This window comes from Heteronotia binoei, chromosome 21, assembly GCF_032191835.1.
Source record: "Heteronotia binoei isolate CCM8104 ecotype False Entrance Well chromosome 21, APGP_CSIRO_Hbin_v1, whole genome shotgun sequence".
NCBI classification, from domain to species: domain Eukaryota; kingdom Metazoa; phylum Chordata; class Lepidosauria; order Squamata; family Gekkonidae; genus Heteronotia; species Heteronotia binoei.
The window spans coordinates 165688719-165711353 of record NC_083243.1 but is presented as its reverse complement, the minus strand read 5'-3'; the positions used below and the strand labels follow the sequence as shown (position 1 = coordinate 165711353).

Here is a 22635-nt window from a genome sequence, read left to right as displayed (position 1 = left end):
AACTTGAGGAAAAAGCCAAGTTCTCATCTACAAATGTCTCAGGAACATTTGGGCTTATGCACAGATCTGTAGCTATGAGGGGGCTGGGGGGCTAGGACGCTCTATTAAAAAAAACCTTTCCCTCTTTAGGGGCCCTCCACTGGAGGACCTCCAGGACCCGAGAAAAAGGGAGGGGGAGATGATCTTGATCTGCTCCTTTACCTTGGCTTTGGAGGCGGCTGGCAGCCCTTCAGCAGGAGAGGACACGTAGGAGGAGATGGCAGAGGGGGAGGAAGTCCTCTTCGACTTAGCTGACATTCTTTGGGAGGTGCTGGGTGGGGAAGAGGACACAGGCAGGTCAGGAGAGCTGACTGGCCCCTGAACAATGCCCATCCCCATTCTGTTTCAACCCCCCGGAGCTGCTGCGGCTGTTGCTTCCCTCTCAGCAGCACATTTTGTGCTCGGGTCCCTGTGGCAGTCTGCCCTGGGCATACTCCAGTGCTGCCATCTACTCACCGGCAACTGTACTGGGAAAGCCCAGGCTGCAGGCAGGCAAGCAGACAGGCAGCAGAGAGAGCGAGAGTGAGAGAGAGACAGTGTGAGAATGAGAGAGCAACAGCGAGGGGGAGGACGGCAGCAAGAGAGAGAGTGTGACAGGGAGGGGGGAGCGTGAGAAAGTGGCAGAGAGAGAGAAAGCGGGAGAGTGACGGCGATGGGGAAAGAGAGAGAGTGCAAGAGAGAGCTGGCCACTGGATGGAAGAAGCCATTTTTTGTTTCTCCCAGGCCCCTCCATTCAAAATTTTCTGGCTACAGGGCTGCTTATGCAGGAGTTTGAGGAGGTTATCTTTTATGCACTTTTATGCAACTTTTTTTTTAAAAGGTTTTACCTATGCACAGAGAGAGGCAACTGTTTTGCGTTCTGCTTCATACAGTTATCTCAGTGAGTGCAGACTGACTTCTTGTGCAGATGTCATCATCTTATTTTTTTTCTTTTAACACTTCCCTGTTGTTTTGGAAAATATGGTGCATGAAACCTATTCCTGAGAAATACAGTGTAGCCTTCAAAAATTATCCACCTCCTGGTAAAGTCCTTTGTGTATTCTTTGATTGCCACAGATATACTATGTGGTCCAGTCCCAATGGTCAAAGATGCCTATTTTGTACGCTGCAAATCACTGGTGTTCTTTGAATGCCAGAAAGGTTATACACTGGAGGGTCCTTCCTCTATTGCCTGCAATGCTGAGGAAAGAGAATGGAGCACCAACTTGCCTGTTTGTCAAGGTGAGACCTACCTAGAAACAGTAACTAACTTGTAACCTGGGGACAATCTGTGAAATATTTGACACTTTTAAAGACCTTTTGAACCTCTCACTCTCACTTCTTGCCATGTTATAACTACTGTTTCTGCCCCTGTCCTGTCAATGCTTTTCTGGTCTCCACATCTTGACCGCAATTCATGTGTTCAGTATATTAAGAGCATTTGTTGTTGTTTTAAATATTTCATAAAAGAACTTCCTCAGTGTTGTTGACATGTGTCTAACAGCAATTTTGCAAGTCTTTTTAAGTAAAAGGATTTGAGTCTTTGACATTCATGGATAGTATGTGGGTCATTTCATTGTTTATATCAGCGATCACTCACTATCAATCACAGTGTGTTGTTGGCCAAGATTGTAAGATACTCTTGAGGAATACTTGCATGCAAACGGAGAGCAGCAGAAAAATTCATACCACTCTGTGGCATTCTCTCCCCTCTCCACAGGCTCCCAAGAGGCTCCAATTCCCTTCTTTAATATCAGGCTGGTCCTCAATCCTAGGCTTAATTTTGACCATTGTCTTTTTGACCATTGCCTTTGGCACTGCTGAGGGGAGGAAGGCAGAATCATCCTAGACACACACTTGAGACAAATCTACCTTACTCACCTGTCTCCTGCCCCACATTCTAGTAACCCTAAGGACTTTGTCCTGCCCTAGCACATATACTGAGACATGGATACTAGTTTATTTTGTATATTTGGATTCTCATACTTCCGTGGTTCCTGTAATTTTTGCCAGCACATATACTGACATGTGTTGCCGTCACTCTTACGGAGGTGAAGGAAAGGGGAAGGAACTATTAGGGCTGAAATCAGGGGGATAAGAAATCCAGTAAGGAGTCACCCTGGCAGATTTTGCTGATGAGATTGTGAAGATAAAGTGGAGTACAAATATTTTAATATTATCCAGCTGCTTCACAGCATCTGCCTTGACTGTTCTGTATTTTCCCTAAGTCTTAGTTATTTTGTAAAGGAACAAATTTGTTAGACCTCTTTCATTCATCTGTCTTTGTACCAGTTTTTAAAAGGGTGGTAGAAAAGCAATGCCAGCTTGGGAACTATGAAAGCTTGTTTCTTTTCCCTCCTCCATTTCTGCCTCCTCCGGTCTTGCTGCCTTTCTTTTTTATTGGTGGGTATAATATAGTTTGAGCAGACTTTGGAGGATGGTGGAAGACAGGAGGGCCCGGCGTGACTTGGTCCATGGGGTCGCAAAGAGTCGGACTTGACTGTGCGACTGAACAACAACATAATGTAGTGGGTTCCACGCAATGATGAGGCAAGGTAGTAGTGAACGTTGTCGGAGCGGGAGTAGCAGAGTGAGGGAGATGACTTGCCCGACACAGGGCTTCAGGAAAGAAAATCAGGCAGACGCGTGCAACTAGTGCCAAAAGGTGTATTAACATATATACACGACAAGTGCTCTCTTGTGCAGTCTATACAATATCACCTCCACGGACAAAGTGCTTCGCCTAACCACCATCTCACAGGGAGAGACCTGTGTGATGCACACACAGATCATATATAGTCCAAGCAGCCAATCCTGGCCGTGCTGACTCAGCAGATTGCATCACTTGGCTTCTGCCGGCTCAAGCCGGTCTGCTGATCAGGTCACTGTGACCTAGCCTGGCAGCTAGATCACCAGCTGTCATACTGTAGCTGTCAGACTGGGTTTATGTAGATTCTTGCTCCAACACACCTCCTAATCTATTTAAACCCAGTGCACCAAAACACTTTACACAGTTTACATACATGTCCACCAGCAACATTACAGTTCATATTTACGTAGCTCGGAACCCTTTCCGGAATTCGTTCAGGAACTCATCATGATTGTAAAACACATCATCGTGTTCCTGTTGAGCCAGCTCTTTCAGACGCTTGGCTTCAGCCTCCTTCTCCCTTGCCTCGCACTCTGCCACCCAGGCTTTCCATTTCTTAGCCTTTTCTTTTAACATTTCCTCAAATCCGGGTGGGTCTGGATTGACAGTCAGAGTGACATAGGGACACTTGTACCTAGCGGGACGTTGGCCTTTGGTGGACCTGGCAGACACCCGTGGCCCTGTGCTTGGACCAGCTTTGTCTTCTTCGGGTTGCTCTGTTCCCACCTCCTGGGCTGGTTGCTCTGCCCCTGTAATTGGGTGTTGAACCTCCTGACTCTCACACTTTACCTCCAGTTCCTGCATTTGAGGCTCTGCCTCCTGACTCTGCTCGTCGGGCTCTGTGCCAGCATTCGGCTCACCTTCTCCAGCCCCACTGGGTGCCACCTCCTGGGCTGGAGTTCTGGGCTGCGCTCCAACATCGTTATCGCTACTTGGCAGCAGGACAAATTGTTTCTGCAAGGAGTGCAACCTTGGCCAGCTGCTTTCTTCATTGAACTGGGCACTCTTACTAAGTGTTATCTTGCTTTTGCTATTGCAGAAACGATAACACCTGGCCCTTGGCTTGTAGCCCAGAAAAATTAGGCTCTCTGCCCGGACATCCCCCTCCCCGCTACTCGTGGAGTGGATGCCAACCCGAGCCCGTGACCCAAAGACTTTTAAAGAACTCAAATCTGGGGTCTTGTTCAACAGTAACCTGTAAGGCACATTTTTCACAGTATTACACCAAACCCTATTTTGCAAAAAAACAGCTGCATGTATGGTTTCTGCCCAATAGGTCATTGGCAGTTGTGCATCCTCTAACATGCAATACATCACATTCTGCAATACAGCCCCATGCCCATTTTCTCGGGGCGTTGCCGGGTTCGTCAGACGGTGGGCGATGCCCTTGTTCTCCAGCCAACGTTTCATCTGGTTAGATAAGAATTCCCCCCCTCTGTCGGTTTGTACAGCCAGGAGATTAACCCCTAATTGTCTCTCCACTGCTTTGACCCACTTGGTGAATGCCTTATACACCTCAGACTTATGCACCATGGTGAAAACCCACGCGTACCTCGTGTGGTCGTCGGTGGCCACCAAGCAGTATCTCCTCCCCGACAGACTCTTTGGCAATGGGCCAATAACGTCTAAATGGACTAGTTCCAGGGCTCGTGTGCTTTCCCTTGAGCTTTCTTTAGCAACAGCACACGCCTTGCTTTTGGTCTTGTTGCAGACCTGGCAATCCAAGTAACATTTGCAAGGATTTACTTTCAAACTAGGCACAAGCTCCAGGGTTTTCTTTAACGCCCTAAATCCGCAGTGCCCGAGTCTCCTATGGAGCAAATGTATACAATTATTGTGCACAGGCTCATTCGACACCTGAGCCACCTGGGCACAATCACTCTGGACCACATACAGTTTACCTTCCCTCTTTCCTGTCACAAGCAACTTTCCCCCACCTCCCAGGATTTTGCAGCAGGTTTTCTCAAATCTCACCTGGTATCCCTGGTCAAACAGTGTGCTAACACTCAACAGGTTAGACTGCAGTGAGGGTACATACAACACATTTTGCAACATACATTTCAGTGCAGGAAATTCCACATTGCCTGAGCAAACAGAATTGGCAGTGGTCCCATCAGCCAATCTCACATACTTATGCTCAGGACTGTCAATGTTTTTCAACAACTCCTTCTCGCAGCAGAGATGGCTCGTTGCCCCGGAGTCTAAAATCCAAGCAGACCCTGTGCTCTCTACTGCAGACGTGACCAGCCGGGTTGCTTCCTCACACGGGCTGGCGGTCCTCCGCTCTCGCCGCACACGCCCCCGCCTCTTCTCCCTCTCAGGGCAAGCTCGGAGCAGGTGCTGCGACGACCCGCATCCATAGCAGCGACGGACTGCAAACGCAGTCGGCTCCACTTCCTCCACCTTCGGACGCCTGCCAGCAGCAAAAGCTGGCTCATTCGTGGCTGTCTTCCCGGACACACCGATAACAGCACGCTGCCCGGCCGACACCCCCGGACAGCTCACGGCCGCAATTCTCTCTTGGAAGTCAAGCAGGTGGGCACAGACGTATTCCATGGTCAGGGTCGCTACGTCCACCGTCTCCAGAGAAGTTATCAGGGGAGTGTACTCAGGTGGCAACGACGACAGCAAAATGTACACTCTGTCGTCTGGAGCTACAGTCTTGCCTCTTGCCTCCAGCTCAACGAAACAGTCCGTTAGCCGTTTGATGTGATCTTTCACACACCCTCCAGCCGGCATAACGGTGCGGAACATCCTCCTTGTCAAGGCCATGAGGGAACCAGCAGTGGTGCTAACATGCACCGCACTCAACGCGTCCCAGGCAGCCTTGGGAGTGTCCTTCCCTCGCACATAAACCAGCTGGTCATCTCCTATAGACAGCACTATGTTGGCCAGTGCCTTATCCGATAACACAGTCTCGGCAGGAGATAAGTCAGCAGGGGGGTTACTCACGAACAGCCATTGCCCTTCACGCTTGAGGTAGTGTTGCATTCTCAGGCTCCACACCGCGTAGTTGGCTGAGGTGAGCTTCTCAACGGCTACTCCAAGCTGTTGCTGAGCCATCGTGCCGACTCCTCCTCACAGCTGGCTGCCGACGTCCCTCTGGCTCTCAAACAGAGAACGGTGGTGCTTCTGTGTCCTTCACCGGCGTTCCTCGCCTCCGGCTCTTTCCAAACTCACAGTCAGCTCAACTCTCAACTCTCTCCTCCGCGCAGCGGAACCGCCCTGGGCCCATAACCCTGTCGGAGCGGGAGTAGCAGAGTGAGGGAGATGACTTGCCCGACACAGGGCTTCAGGAAAGAAAATCAGGCAGACGCGTGCAACTAGTGCCAAAAGGTGTATTAACATATATACACGACAAGTGCTCTCTTGTGCAGTCTATACAATATCACCTCCACGGACAAAGTGCTTCGCCTAACCACCATCTCACAGGGAGAGACCTGTGTGATGCACACACAGATCATATATAGTCCAAGCAGCCAATCCTGGCCGTGCTGACTCAGCAGATTGCATCACTTGGCTTCTGCCGGCTCAAGCCGGTCTGCTGATCAGGTCACTGTGACCTAGCCTGGCAGCTAGATCACCAGCTGTCATACTGTAGCTGTCAGACTGGGTTTATGTAGATTCTTGCTCCAACATAGCTCTTTATTTAGTACATCCTAACTCCTGGGCCAACAGAGCCAACTATATATACATTCCAGGTTCCCGTGCTAGGACCATTCAATCCAGCAGAGGCCCCGTGATTGCAGCAGGGTAGCGGGGATTTGGATCCTACTGCCCATAGTTCCCAAGTCCCCAAGCTCGGTCCTACAGGCTCCAATGAGCCAGGCAAGAACTCCATATAATAGACACATTACCGATCACATATATAACAGTGGGCGATGCTCTAACGGTTCTTTTCTTTTTCTCTGCCATCCCCAATGTCATTTAGACATCAATGAATGTGAGCCCAGCCGGATGAATCCATGCCCCTCCTCACTGATATGTGTGAACACACCAGGGGGCTTCAAATGTGCCTGTGAGGGTTCCCTGACTCTGTCTCAAGATGGCACCACCTGCCTCAGTAAGTTTGAGATCAAGTGGGAGGTGGGTGGAGGGATGTAAGCTGGAAGTTTTGCAAATGATGGGCTGCAGGGTAAACAATGACCTAATTTCTCCCCTGTCCGCCTGAGGGGTTCCCGATAGAAGGGACTGAGGTGTCTCAGTGTAAAACAAATAACAATGAGTCTATGCTGCCTTGAAAAGCTGACTAATTCACTGTGACATAAGCTTTCATGAGCCAGAGGCAACTTCAATAGATGCATAAGTGGGTTAGAGTATCTCATTCAAGTGTTTCCTCCTCCAGCTTCAACTGTGTGGCAGAACATGCAATGTCACTTTTTCACAGGACTAGAATATATTATACCAAGTGGGTAGGGTTGCCAAGTCCAATTCAAGAAATATCTGGGGACTTTGGGGGTGGAGCCAGGAGACATTAGTGGTGACGCCAAGATCAAGGCTGTGACAAGCATAACTGAACTCCAAAGGGAGTTCTGGCCATCACATTGAAAGGGACGGCACACCTTTTCAATTCCTTCCTTCCATAGGAAATAATGGATAGGGACACCTTCTGTTGGGGCTCACAGAATTGGACCCCCTGGTCCAATCTTTTTGAAACTTGGGGGGCATTTTGGGGAGAGGCACTAGATGCTATACTGAAAATTTGGTGCCTCTACCCCAAAACACAGCCCCCCCCCAGAGCCCCAGATACACGCAGATCAATTCTCCATGATTTTCTATGGGAATAAATCTCCCTAGGGAATAATAGAGTTCCCAGAAGACATTTCCCTCCCCTCCCCCCGCTTTCTGATGACCCTGAAGCGGGGGGAGGGTCTCCAAATCGGGGGATCCCCTGCCCCCACCTGGGGATTGGCAACCCTACAAGTGGGCCCCCATGCAAGACTTAGACTGAGAGGGTTTCCCCTCCCACATCATCTGCCTCTTTGAATTTTCCTGTCATCATCTAACTGGCCAGACTGCAGGGAGAAGCAACTGGAGCTTGGGGATGGGGAGAGAATTCTCCTTATTCTTCTCCAGAGCTTTTAAAAATTATTATTATCCAGCAGGAACTCATTTGCATATTAGGCCACACACCCTGATGCCAAGCCAAGCAGAGCTGCATTCCTGTTCAAAAAAAGCCCTGCTTCTTACACCCTCCCCACCACCTCCAGCACTGATCACTGCAGTCTGGTTCATTAGAAATGTGGGAGTTTTAAAAGGATAACCATGACAGCAACTGCAGAGGCATGTGAGTGGGCGAGGTGGCTCCTTCTCACCCCCTCCTGTAGTTACCAGCTAACCTACCCTTTTTAAAACTTTCCTGCTGGTTTCTGACTGGCCAGCCTAAGAGAAGAAGCAGTGCTGGAGCTTGGGAAGGGGAGTAAAGAATCAGAGCCGGATTAACAATTAGGCCAAGTAGGCACTGGCCTATGGGCCCCCGCGCCTTTAGGGGCTCTGGGCCAGTTTCCCACCCCCCAGTTCCACCCCTGCTCGCAGCCCTCAGAGCTTGCATGTGTGGCCAGCAGCTGAGCCACTCTTTGCCTGATTTGTTTAGTGAGGCTGCTGTGGCGTCATTGCCAAGTTTGCCTCTCTCTGCCTCTCCCCCACAGCTTCGTCAAAGGAGTTTTTGAGAAGGTGCCTGCAGGCTGCAGTGGGGACCACGGGTGGTGGGGTGGGCGTTCCGACTCTGAGATAATTTGCAGGGGGCCCTTCAAGATTTTGATTGCCTAGGGGACTCCACAGGGTTTAATCCGGCACTGTAAAGAATCTTCTTTGTCTCCCCATCTTGCTGCTTCTCCTTAAAGTCTGGGCAGCAGTTAGAACAGGGCGGGGAGAGCATTTAAAAGGACAGCTGAGACTTGCACTCCTCTGTAGTTGCCGGCTTTGCTGTCCTTAAAGGCTTCCTAACAGACCAGACTGCACAGAGAAGGAACTCTGGAGATGGTGACTGGAAGACCGCCCCCCCCCCCCCCCGCATTGTTTCTCCCCTGAGCAGCCTGGCCACTTAGAAGCCTGTGGGGAAAATTTAAAAGGGCAGCTGAGCCAGAGGCTATAGGGGCATGCAAGTGGGCAAGGAGGCTCCTTCTTACTCCAACCTTTATAGCTGAATGGCTCAGCTGTCCTTTGAAAACTTTCCTGCAGGCTTCTAACCATCCAGACTGTTCAGGGGAGAAGCAGCGCTGGCACTGAAGGGAGAAGGAAGGAGAATTCCTCTCAGGATAGCCACACGTCTTTAGCTTTGCTGTTCCTCCTTCACTTCCCCTCCCCTGCTGCAACAGTGCTGCGTCTGAGAGGGTTTTAACTCCCTTCTGATGCAGAGGGTTAAGATGTTTTTGCAACCTGGGGGTGGGGATGGTCCCAGGTTTGAAGGAAAATATCTCTTCTCTCCATGTGGGCTTGATCAGCAGATATAAGTATCTGTATCCCATATGGCTCTCTTGCAGCAATTGTTATCCTATTTAGCTGTGACAGGGCCCAGTATTAAGGTTGTCTTTTAGAAGCCTGTGGCAAATCTAAAAAGTCTGTGGCAAATCTAAAAAGTCAGAGACCTTTTTTTAAAAAATCACGTTTTGTTGACAATGCCAGCGTAAAACCACTTTGGGGCCATTGCATGCTGACATCTTATGCAGAACTGTTTTGATAAAAACAGACACGCCATCCTGCTCCACTAATTCCTAGTGCTGAACACAGCAGGCCCACAGCTACAGTGGTCGGCAAAGGCCACCACTGCTGCTCCAGATCAGATGGGGGGGGGCACTAGTATCTCCTTGTGGGAGGAGGAGACAATCTACTTCCCTGGCAGAAGCTGGTGGAAACTGCCTGCCAGTGAGGTGCACATGGGAGGGGGTATCCCTTCCAGATATCCAACAAGGCCCCACCCCCCACCCCCAAATTCCAGCTCCGTCTTGGTAATACTGGTAATACTATAGTACAGGGGGTCCTTATTTTCTAGGCATCTATTTTTTTGCTGGAGTTACTACAGTTTGGACCTGTGCAACTGAATCCACACTAAAGTCTCTGTTTCTGTTCTAGAGGCTCAAGGTTCAACTGCCACTACAGTGGCTGTAGCAGCTGCTGCTATTGCTGGAGCAGTCTCTCTGATCACAGTAGTTGTGACGTTACACAGAAGGTATGTTTGAATTAACTGGCTGAAAGGTCTTCTCTCTTACATTCTTTCACATCTCCTGGCTCTGTGGCTTTCTTTTGGAAATAAATGGACTTCACCCCAGCACTTGCACTCCCAGGCCCAGCACTCTTGGGTTTCATGCAAAGGCTTCATTCATATTCTTTCTCCTTGTTATTAAATACAGAGGCATGTGAAAAGGAAGTACAGATAACCCAGAATTCTTTTAACACTTCCTTAGAATGGTCCAAAACTGCTTCCAGATGGAAAGCAAATAATATTACTGCAGCCTATGAACTTCTATCCAACCGATCTGTTTACAGTCACATTGAACTCAGTGAAGGTTATTTTTTGTTAGAGTGTTCAGCCAGGTTAGCCTTCAGAAACTTAAAGATCTGGGGAGGGGGGCCTCTCCATGTAGAATCCAGTCACTAACTGATGGTTTATAGTCTGCAAGCCTATGCCCACTTACTTTGAAGCAAGTCCACTTGAACTTACAGGGACTTATTCATCAGTGTTGTTGTTCAGTTGCACAGTCGAGTCTGATTCCTTGCAACCCCATGGACAAAGTCACGCCAGGCCCTCCTGTCTTCCACCATCCTCTGAAGTCTGCTCAAATTCGTGTTAGTTACATCAGTAACTCTGTCCAGCCATCTCATCTTTTGCCGTCCCCTTCTTCTGTTGTCTTCTGTCTTTCTCAGCATCAGGATCTTCTGCAGTGATCTTGGATCCCAGAAATGTGAAGTCTGTCACTACTTCTGTCTTCCCCTTCTATTCACCAAGGGGTGATGGGGCTGGATGCCATGATCTTGATGTTGCATTTCAAGCCTACTTTTGTGCTCTCCTCTTTCACCCTCAGCAAGAAGTTCTTTAGGTCCTCTTCACTTTCTGCCATTAGAGTGGTGTCATCTGCATATCTGAGGTTGTTGATGTTTTTCCCAGCAATCTTAATTCCGGTTTGTGCTTCATCCAGGCCAGCATTCCACATGATGTACTCTGCATATAAATTTAATAAGCAGGATGACAATATACATCCTTGTTGAACTCCTTTTCCAATTCTAAACCAATCAGTTGTTCCATATCCCGTTCTGACAGTTGCTTCTTGACCCTTATACAGGTTTCTCAGGAGACATGTGAGGTGACTGGTACTCCCATCTCTTTAAGGACTTGCCACAGTTTGTTGTGATCCACACAATCAAAGGCTTTAGCGTAGTCAATGAAGCAGAAATAGATGTTTTTCTGGTACCATGCTTTCTCCATAATCCAGCGAAAAGTATTATGTCTTGCTGAAAAAAAGGTATAATCCCGCACTTCAGGGTTAAATTTTCTCCATATATCTTCCAGGTTTTCTTGCTTAGCCAGTTCAAAAAAAAAGACTTTGGCAATTTCCCTTCCTTATTATTTTTCCCCCAGACCTATCCAGTGTATTCTTAATTGTTCCATTAAAATCTCATCATCATCATCATATCAAAACTCAATCATATGTCACCTCATCAAGTTGTTGCATAATGTCTTTTTAAAAAGCATCCTTTGCTCCATTTGGTGCATACAATCCCAATAACAATTTTTTTTTTGCATTTAATATTATTTCTACTGTTACAAATCTTCCATCTTTATCGTTAAACACTAATTTTGGATCCAATTCTTGTTTAATATAAAAAATCACTCCTCTTTTCTTCTGTTCAGCCAATGAACAAAATTCTAGTCCCAATTGCTTATTCCATAAAAATTTGTAATCCTTTTAATATGTACTACTTGTAAATAAACTATATTACATTTTTTTCTTTTTAATCCAATGAAATTTCATTAGTAATGCTTTCTAAGGCCCATTTGACTTCACACTCCAGAATGTCTGTCTCAAGGTCAGCAATTTCACTGTCATGGTTGTCAAGGACATTGAGATCCTTCTTGTATAATTCTTCTGTGTATTCTTGCCATCTCTTCCTAATCTCTTCTGCTTCCATTAGGTCCCTACTGTTTTTGTCCTTTATCATGGCCATCTTTGCACGAAACGTTCCCTTGATTCTCCAATTTTCTTGAAGAGATCTCTTGTCCTTCCCATTCTATTATTTCCCTCTATTGCTTTGCATTGTTCCTTCAGGAAGACCTCATTATATCTCCTTGCTGTTCTCTGGAAATCTACATTCAGCTGAGTGAGTCTTTCCTTTTCACCTTTGCCTTTCACTTTCCTTCTTTCCTCGGCTATTTGTAAAGCCTCATCAGACAGCCACTTTGCTTTCTTGCATTTCTTTTTTTGGGGGATGGTGCTGATTGCTGCCTTCTGTACAGTGTCACGAACCTCCGTCCATAGTTCTTCAGGCACTCTATCAACTCTAGTTCCTTAAAACTATTCTTCACCTCCACGGTATATTCATAAGTGATGTGATCAAGGTCAAACCTGAATGGCCTAATGGCTTCCCCAGTTTAAGCCTGAATTTTGCAATGAATAGCTCATGATCTGAGCTGCAGTCAGCTCCAGGTCTTGTTTTTGCTGACTGTAAGGAGCTTCTCCGTCTTTGACTGCAGAGTATATAATCTATCTGATTTCTGTGTTGCCCATCATCAGTAAACATACATAAAACAATATTGACTATGGAAACTGCAATATTTAGAAGACTGAAGAGAGAAATCAGAGCAATGTAAATATCTGCTGTCTACTATATAAATATCTGCTGTCTGCAAATGGAAACGGGTGCTCTTTAGATATGTAAAGAGTATTTAAGGTGTAGGTAATCCAGAATCCCATTTCCAAATGTTTCCTGTAACATTTGGGGTGTTGCATGATGTTACAGGGCTACGTGTGAGAGTGCTTCTTCCCCAGATATAACTTTCTTTGTCCCCATTACAGTGCAGTCCTAGGCATATCAACTCAGAAGAAAGGTGCATTGTGTTCAGTAGTGAGTACTGCCAGGTAAATGTGCACAGGATGAACCAGTAGCTGACCCACTCCTCCTGCTTCTGCTGTTGCACATGCCATTCTTTGCTCCTTTCTACTGCTGTCTGCTGTGCTTCCACCTTCTCCTCCTCATTTTAACACAAAATAACTGAGTGTCACATTTTATAAAATAGATACAGCCTAAGGCAGGAGATGCATGGCTGCGTTTGGGCCTCCCTGACTGAATGCTGCCAGATGGGGCTTAAATCCTGATACTCAAGGTCTGGCCCTGATGTTGCCTCTGCCCAGCACCTTCCATGTGTTCTTTAGCATGTGTAGTTTGCACCTAAAAAGGAAAGAGTTTGTATTCAGAAGCCTTTTGAAGGGTACATCCGAAAGATCTGCTTGGTCTTTGGACTTGTAGAACTACATATTATGTTGGTTCTATTTCAAACACAATGGACTCTTTTTGTACCACTGTAGTGTGTTGTGCATGGAAGAAATGTTACAGACCACAGCCATTCATTCTTCTTTCATTAAAGCTGCATGACAGAATGCGGCCAAAGATCATGGCTTAATGTCAAAAACTTATTTGCTTTTGCACAAATCCTTGTTTTAATTTAAAAAGAGAGCACTTGCATTGACATTTGTTTACTGCTTTTTTATCAAATACTTTCTTTAATAGATAATACTGAGCTAGAAGGACCAATGGTTTGGCTGCATAAGGCAGCTTCATGTTCCATGTATGTTGTAAAGAGCTTTAACCATATTAAATGCTGTACAATTATCCAAAACTGTAAATTCCATTGAATTCAATGGGATTTATTCCACTGTAAACCTACATAGGATTAAGTGTAATAGCTGGATTAAATTTTATTAATCTTTAGTGGGGCCACTGGACTTGTATGTCATTCTACTGCAATAGACTATTGTGGCTACTCTTCTAGAAATGTTAGATTGCAATAAAGTTTGAGCACATTTCTTCACACTCCTCTTTGCATACAGAAGCTCATACCTTGAAAATAAAACTTTGTTGGTCTTAAAGGGGGCACTGGACTCACACTTTGTTCTGCTGCTTCAGACCAACATGATTACCCACCTGAATCTTTCTTCATGGGATTACAATGTTAGGCTTAGTTGTCTCTATGATAACCCTGTGAAGTAGCTCCTTCTTATGCTTAGGAGAACTAAGTGTCCAGTTCTCACTCTCTTTTTCTCTCGTGCACACACACGGTAAGACATATACAAGAAAACCAGCCCAGGCCAGCTAGCCATGCATGGCAAGCCCATCACACCACTATGCCTTGACCTCAGCATGGGTCACTGAGTTCTATGCATGGGCATCAGATCTCACATAACTTTCTCTTTGGGTCAGAGTTTCTTTAGATCAGTGAGTAGTTTTTACAGTTATCTTTCCCCTGAGCAAATGTATTTCACAGCAAGTTGCTGCAATCTGTCTCAGATGTACAAGTGAGCCAGTGATTGAACTGATGCATCCCTACTTTTCCAACTTTCAGCATCCACCCTACTAAAGCAGCCATCTCCACTGTGTCTTTTCATTATGGATGACTTTGCAATTTGTTTCCCAGGTGCTTCCAGAACAAGAAGAAAGTGTCCATTTCCAGCTGTCCTCAGGGCAGCTCCAGGGAAGCTCAGAAACCTGACAAGTTAACTTGAACCACATTGTCCTTCAGCCCAGGCGTCTCAGGAACTCTAGCCACAGTGTCTTTCCAGGTATATTATTTTGTGGGCCAAAAAAATTCTTGCCACAGTAAAGTGAATGGATCCCATTAAAGAGAGTCATAGAGAGCACATTCATCAATGACCACTAGTCAAGATGACCAAAGGAAATGTCTGTGCTGAGTCAATAAACCTCTGGATGCTGAGTAAAGGGGAGGCCATCAGGTGAAGACCTTAGCCTCTGTGCCCTTACTGTTAGTGCTTCAGAGGAACTGGTGGGCCACTGTGTGAAAGAGGATGCTGGGCTGAGCATTAACTCTTATGTTCATGATTCCATAAAACTACAGAGAAAAATAGGCTTTGTTCTCTGAGACGTATCCTGTGACTTAAATCTTGTATCTGACTTAAAATACGCAAAGGTAACCTTACACCTGGCTTTCCACTCCAAAGAAGGAATGTGCAGCAGCAGTGGAGTCCTGTAGTCTGCTGTGGTTATTCATAGCCACCAAAACCCAGTTTGCGTGTGCCATTTTCCAGCTCTTTCACATGAATATGTGTGATCAATACAAAGTCACTTTTAAATGTGCAAATATCAGCTTTCTAATATAGGAAAACCAGGCAGGCCATTCCAAATGTTTGTGCATGAGACTGATGAAGTCTTATTGTGTGTGTTTTATTGTATTTGTGTGCTTTACAATACCCAGGCCATTTTGGTTTTTAGGGGGAAGCTGATTATGTATAAATTCATGCAATAAACCCTTGGGTAGTTTTTTTGTTTGTTTGTTTTAAAGAAGAAAGCTATCCTCTGGAGGTTTCAAGTTTGAGCTGGAGGGAACGGGTGGTAGAACCCTTTTGTCATCCCTGCAGAGCCGTAAGCAAAGTGTAAATGCTCCCTTCTTAACCATTTCTGAAGCAGAAAAAACTGGAAAGAGAGGCAAAGGTGAGAACGAAATCTTCCCTGCCATTCAGTTAGTTGTATGCTAAACTTAACAGAAAGAAGACGAAGTCATTGTTCCAATGACCATAGCATGACAAAAGTTTAGTAAGGCCCTCACCCCACACAGTTGCCCAAGCTGATTTCTAAAGCGATTTTGATACAGTATTTAACATTTGATTTATATGTACGCAGTTCTTGTACTAGATTGTGTGTGCCGGTACTTGAAAGAATATGATCATTGCATTTGAAGTCTGGAGCCTGCTCAGCCTAAACACTGACTGGAATATCAAGCCTCGGTTTCTGCACAATGTCCAGCATGCTAACCACTCCAGTCTCTGTTCCAGATCTGTATATCTCCATTAAACTGACTGCTGGGATACTGGAAACCCATTGCCTTCTGACTTTTCAAAGTGGAGAGGGGATTGATGGAGGAGTTCTCCTAAGCCCAGTAACATTTTGAGAGTCCCAAAGTGGGAAGTGTCTTCCTTCTCTTCAAGGTGAGCTTACAGCAAGCACTGCAGTGGGGCCAATCTCTACCTCATCATCTATCTAAGCAGCAGTGTCTTTCCCATTGCTTCTAGCTCCCAATTTATCTCTGGGGTAAATTTCCTCTGACCCAGAACTCTGTTTCCCAAAGCAAAGCTTCCTGAAGACAAGGGTGTTGCCAAAGTTAGCCATGGATCTTATGTACTGAGACAGACCTCAACTTTGTTGCCTAGACTCCATAGCTGCTACTGTCTGCTGCTCAGTTTGAACTTGCGGCTTCTCAGCTCCTTAAAAAGATGACAGCTGCTGAGCTGGTATGCCCATGGCTGTCTGCCCAGCCAAGTCTTTTATTGTTAAAATGACCTCCCAGCCGTTTCCTTACCTCCGTAGAGTATCAAATGTGACATTTAAAGGATAAGCATATACGTGAGGCTACAATGGGCTGGGAAAGAAATGGTACAGGTAAACTTGAGCAGAAAAAGTTGGCGAAGATTTTAAATCAAGCTGTTTTCAAAAACTTGGTGGGGGGGGGAGAGAGAAAGAGAATATTCCACTTTCACATCCATAAGTGGCATCAAGTCACAACCAACTTATGGAAATCCCACTTTCACTGCAAGTGATTAAGCAGAGGTAGTTTGCCATTGCCTTCCTCTGCAGTCTTCCTTCCAAGTACCAACCCTACTTAGCTTCTGAGACCTGACTGTACCATGACCCCTTTCCCCAACTTCTTCTTTGCCCTTTAAATTTCTCTAACCCCAAACTAAGCAAGGCAGGAAGATCTGGAAGAACCCTGGCCACACACGTCTTTGATTTCAGTTTGAGTTTAGCACGGTTTCTGTCAGTGGTTAATTACTGTTTAATCAAATCAATCCCCAGCTGAGAAATAATCTGGACACCAACCCCACCCCCTGCAGATCCAAGTGTGCTGTGCACTTGAATTCATTCTTGGCACACTCCAGCTCTACAGGGAGGTAATTTCTTCCTCCGCTCACATTTAAGAACTAATCCTTGCATGGGAGAAGAAAAAATAAAGCCATAAAAACTTCTGTTTTGAAAATGTGCTATTTATTTTACAGCTGGAACACATGCAGGCTTGAAAAGGAATAAAACAGCCTGAAGGCAGGAAAAACCAGCCCAACTCTGAGTACTGGTGTCTATTTATTAAATAGAGATCAGTATATTTTATTAAAATAGGAACACAAGAGGAGATAGTAATGCATCCAAGAGAATTGCAGATCATTGCCCCTTCCACCTAAGAAAATGCTTCTCAGTGGTCCAGGGAGGGTAGCAGGTATATGCCTTACAGGAAAGGAGCGATCTTGATTTCCCCCACCACCACCAAAAACCCCCAAATGTATAGGTTTTCAGCACCTGACTCACTAAACTGAGGCCAAAGACAAGAAACCCCACTGCAGTTTTCATTCTTATGAACCCAAACACTAACCTTACTACACGTGGAATGTTCTCTATAATCACGAGAAATCTAGATTGAAAAATATTTCATATTACCTCATTCCACCAGGGCCTGAATGGTCTGCTATTAAAAGCAACTCTCTTTTATGCGGGCCAGCTATTCAATAGAAACAAAGCTCCTCTGCTCGCTTGAGAGAGTGAATTACTAGCAAGAAGCCTCCTTTGGTTTCTTTCTGCACTGAAATGTTATATATGGATGTTATGGGGAACAGGGCAAGTACTGCAAGAAGAAATTGCATAACTCATTTGAGCCCAATAAAAAACTATCATATGGAATATGCTCACACACAACAGTGTTAAAATTATTTTAAAAGTCACCGAAGATAATTTAACTTTTAAATGTGCATGATGGTGTTGGGGTGGGACGTGCCTCCTACACTGCTGATTTACATGCACACAGACCTCAGTTGTTTGGAACTTTGAGAAATTACAGAGCATGGACATAGGTACTACAATTCTATGAACACTTACTTGGTGGCTAGCCCATAAAACACTAACTTCTTTAACGCAAGTATACAGAGGATCGGGGCTATAAATGAAGCAACTGTGGAGTAGCTAGGATTTACTTTCCCAGTTAAATTAACTGGAGGAGAGGTGATTTAGATACAGTAGGCTTTCTGTGGGATGGATCCTATGAGCCACGAGGGCAAGGAATGTGAGACAGACTTCCCTTATCTTCCCTCAGTATTCTTGTGACTGTTGAGAAGTCAGTGGGACAGATCCTATCAAAAAGATCACTCTGCACACAAGGGGGTGATTTTTGCAAGTTCCCCCTGCTGCCTTATCTCTACAACCCGTCATGCTGCCAGCTTCAGCAGTGGTCTCCTGCCCCTCCAGAACAGCATTTGAGGCAGCATTTTGCAATGTTAGGCTTAGTTGGGACGTTTTAGTTGAGATGCAACCCAGTTGCATTAAGCTCCCCCAGTCCACAACACTGGCATTTGGGCAATATAGGGGGCTGTCAAGAGAGATGGGGAAAGTCACATCTGTAGGCTCCTTGTCCTTGCCGTTCAGGGGATCTAACCTGATTTGGTCAACACCAATCCATTTGGCCCTTTGCCATCTCTGCCGACAGGAGGAATGGAACTGGAGCAACACAAGAATGGAGTGAGGCAAAGAGGTGTCCCTTGGCCATTAGCTGAAAGCAAGACTTGCCCAAAGCAGGAAGGGGCAAGTGTTGTTGCAGTTTGTCCTCTTGGAAGCATCATTCCATTAATATTTCCTCCCAGATACATCTTTAGGGAGAACTTTTATTTTATGTATAAGTATGTATGTGTGTATATATATATATTTATTATAATCCTTAGCATGCATATGCTTCTAGAAATGATCAAGATGATATCATGTCCTGGTTCAACTGCCAGGACCACTGTGCAGCAAAGCATCAGGGACCCCCAAACCAGATCCAACAGGACATTCACTTAACTGCAATGATAAGGAAAGACCATCCCAAAAGTCACTGCTGTCAATAAAGCCAAACAGCCTTCACCATTGCACACAGTCCCTATGTAGTACCAAAGACAGGCAATTATTTCTCTCCAAAACTCATATAATGCCACTCCACCAGGGAATGGAATTGAGAGTACCAGCAATGATGTGGAATCAGGCAGATGCAACAGACATCAAGAGACAAGAGAAAGCAATGCAAAGCACTTCTCTACCAGTAGGGCTTTTGTGCCCAACTGAATCTGAGATGATGGAACCAAGCATTATGGCAGTTAAGATTGCATTTCATGAAGGTTATAGACTCAATGCAGCAGCTTTTGTGGGGGGGAGGGGCTTAAACAGTCTCAATGTCAGAGATCATCCATGGAATGTGGGGAGAAATGAGTGCATTTCAACATGAGATGAGGGCCTTCTCCAATGAATAAACCACTGACAAGTTCCCTTAAATCTGAGGATACAGAGAATGGCCTTCAGAGCAGAGGATGCAGTTTGCAAATGGAAGAGAGTGCCCGCAATGCTGGTCTTAACCGTCAAGCAGCCTGTCCTCAAGCGAAGTCTCAAGCGGTTTAGCCTCCAAATCAAAAGCTAGGAGAGACTTTTGCTTTGCTATCACTTAACAGGCCTCCCGCTTCTCCTGTGTGGTTTTCAAATTCAAAATCAAGTCTACTTGCTGTTTATAAAGTCAAAATTAATTTTTCTTTCCAAAACCTATTGTGTGCTCCTGCCCATTCCATTAAAAAAGAGCAGAATTGACATTCCACACAACTCTTATTTTTCTAGAAAATTTAAGAGCAAAAGTCAAGATGAACTCAATGTGTTATGCTCTGTATTAATTTTACCTTTAACATTAATACAGCACTAAAAAAAATGCTCTTTTATATCTAATGGGAAATCTGAGCACAGGAAAAGTGTCTTACACGAGTGTCTGTAGTAACAGTGGAAGTGAATCTCCAGCTGGTGCTTAGATGGCTACAAAGTACAGTGAAGGAATTCAAATGAGACACATGATGTCAGCAGATGAGAACTGCTTCTTTGAGAGCCAACATGGCAGCCAAGTTCACCCACCAGATTGTGGAGAAAAACCATCTGCAGCCTCAGGCCACTAACCTCTACATAGTTTTGGGACACCCAATGTTATGCAACTTCCTCATTCTTGCAACATGACTGAGGCTCCAGTCAGAGGTTTGGCCAAGAATGCATGTCTGTCCTCACAGGATCAAGTATGGGATCTCTTATACAACCAAAAAGGCAAACCCTGAGTTATAAACAGAATGAAAAGCATTCTTTGTGACTCTGCCTCTCCAGCCTGAATCTTGCAGGCACCTCAGAAGACAGAGGTCTGGGAAGCACTGGAAGAACACCCACTCAGTGGCTATAAAGCAAGGTCATTGTGTAGTGCTAGCATCTGGAGAGTGCCCCTCCCCTTACCAACAGCTGGAGCAACAAGCTGTGCATTACAGCTCAAACCTTTCTTTCTTTCATGTGGATATTCCCAGTTACACGCAGGATCAACAAGAGCGTAGTTCAGTGTATGGCTATTACAATTGCTGAAGCAAATAATTCAAGAATATTAGACATAGGCTGGCTGAAAAATGCGTAGAAAAATAATTCCACGAGTGTGGGTAACCTCACTTGATTGTGCCAAAGATCTAGAAGTCACTGGGCAAATCTGCATTTTGAAGGTGAACTCAGAAAGCAGCAAATGATTTCACAGGACAAATTGGTGCTCCTTTGGTCTTCTTGTTGCATTTGCCAGCTTCTATTCCTAATGGAGATGAAACACCAAACCATCTGTCTGTCTGGTGTATCTGTATGGTGACACCCTTTAAGACTGGCAGTGCCAAGCTACATCTCACTGGAGTAGAACCCCAGCTTGGCAAGGGACATTTCTTTCCTGAGCCGCATGATTTCCCAGTACATCAGTTCTACTGCAAGACAAAAGCAAAAGGGGAAGCAAGTAAGAAGCCAAAGCAGTTTGTTCTGCATCCCACCCCAGAAATGCCATCTTGGGATCCAGAAATTTTTGGCCTGAAGAAGAGCTACAGGGCAAGCAGGCACTTCAGCTAGTCTTCTTGCACTACAGCACTCCATTAGCATGTGAAGCATCCTCTGTCAAATCCACTCTTGCTACATAGCTGTGGAAGGCTGGAGGCAGACAATTCTGCCTCCTTTCAACAAACTAATTTAAGGCAGAGTCACATCCAGAATGAGCCAGAGATCACAGCTCCTTATTTCAGCCAGTCTGCAGCAGACAGGCAGCATCTGAGACAAAAGCCAAAAACAATGTCTAGGAGCATTCTATTCTGTGACAGAGGTTAGACTGAGAGAGTCTGCCCGGCGCGCCGCCCCCTCTGGCTCCCCAGGCTTTCCTGCCCGGAGGGGTCCCTTTGCAAAGGCGCTATTTGCAAAGAGAGATGCATGCAAACAGGAGGGTTGCCAATCCCCAGGTGGGGGCAGGGGATCCCAAGGTCACCCAGAGAGCTTCATGGGGCTAAGCGGGGGCTTGAACCAGGGTCTTCCCAATCTTAAATCTAACCCACTGACCAGAGAGACTTTTGTCTTCTCTCCACCTTCCTGTGTCTTTCTCCCATATCACCCCTGTTCCTGGACTGATGTGCATAGTAGAACTTTCAAATGCAGTTTTGTCCAGTATGTGTCCTTGGCCTGCATGTGGCCGTGTCTTGGGGTAGCATGGGAGGATGAGTCCTGATTGGAGGAGGAGGGCCTGCCCTCAAGCCCTGCCCTGGCAAATCCTCCCTGCATGGCAGATTCCTCAGTACCTCCTGAAAGGCATCCTTCGCCAGCACTGACACTGCCCCCTGACCCAACAGAACCCTCAAGCCCGGAGGACGCAGCATGGACCTACCTGCTGGCAGACCCACTACATGACTCCAGGAGCAGAAAAAGCAAAGAGCTAGGGAACACGGAAATGTGTGCTTGGCAGCCCAAAGCCTCCTCTCAGCTGAGGAAGCAGGAGTGACCAATGAGTAACTTCAGGATCTTGGCCCTGCTACTGCTTGTGAGTAGAAAAGCTGACTCGGGTTGTGAGATGGGCCTAACTGTGCAGCCAGCATCACCTGCTGGGAAACTCCTTTTATAAGCCTGCAGTGAGGCAGAACCCAGTGCAGGATCAAGTTGCCTACAACCTTCCTAATGATCCTACCAAGCTACTTGCATTTGCATTAGCAACCCTCTGAACCCTGTTGCCTGAGTCCCAGACTTGCTTTTGGACCTTGCCTCTGGACTCCACTCCTTGACTGCAGACTTGACTTGGGACTGTGACCCTAAGACAGTCTTGAACCCTGTCCAGCAGGCCCTGTTGTTGCCCAGGGCTTTGCCCAGCCTGGGAAGCAGGACATCAAATCCAACTATTGCAGTCCAACCCAGACTTCTAACCAACCAATCTTTACTAACTTCTCTAACATTTCAACTTGACCCACCCACTCTCTAATGCACAATTTGTCTGTCACCTCTGCCGTCGTTATCCATCATTCAAAGAAGACAGGAAGATCACACATTGTAATCCCTCTTCCAGCAGTTTTTATGAAGGGGAAGAAGTGATTCCACAACCAGGGAGGGAAGGTCAAGCTCAGACCCATTGCAGGAAACAGGCTACAGGGGGCAGCAAGGCCTCCACCTTTAAAGATGGGGTAATAGGAGAGGAGAGAAGAAGAGACGTTTACCTACCGTCTTGCCTTACCAGTCCCTGCTGGATATAGCGTATGTAGGTGAAGAAGTTGCATACTGCTGTAATCTGGAAGAGAGAATAACTTTCTAAGACTTAACAAGTCCTGTTTTACTCCATCACCCAATTACACAGGCCTGGTGTACACACAGCAAAGTAAGACAATGGGAGCCCTAAAGTGGTAGCTCAAATGAGAGCACTTCAGACTGCATGTGGGACACAC

General features: G+C 46.1%; 2 protein-coding genes across 4 annotated transcripts in view; one reads left to right on the top strand and one right to left on the bottom strand.

The window, feature by feature from the left end:
• The window catches only part of LOC132589676 (eosinophil peroxidase-like), a 32954-nt gene extending 18572 nt beyond the window's left edge, over positions 1-14382 (top strand). The window contains exons 13-16 of the mRNA XM_060262409.1: positions 1096-1260; positions 6600-6731; positions 9740-9836; positions 14295-14382. Coding sequence (XP_060118392.1) covers positions 1096-1260; positions 6600-6731; positions 9740-9836; positions 14295-14382 — 482 coding nt within the window. The remainder of the gene's footprint in view (positions 1-1095; positions 1261-6599; positions 6732-9739; positions 9837-14294) is intronic.
• A 6140-nt stretch (positions 14383-20522) lies between these two features.
• Positions 20523-22635, bottom strand: part of LOC132589989 (guanine nucleotide exchange factor for Rab-3A-like) — a 31494-nt gene continuing 29381 nt past the window's right edge. For 2 of the 3 annotated variants that reach the window (XM_060262802.1, XM_060262804.1), the window contains 2 exons: positions 22415-22481; positions 20523-20655 (listed from right to left, as the gene is read on the bottom strand). In XM_060262802.1, the coding sequence (XP_060118785.1) occupies positions 20573-20655; positions 22415-22481 (150 nt within the window). In that variant the 3' untranslated portion in view covers positions 20523-20572. The remainder of the gene's footprint in view (positions 20656-22414; positions 22482-22635) is intronic. The other variant, XM_060262803.1, reaches the window with a different exon arrangement.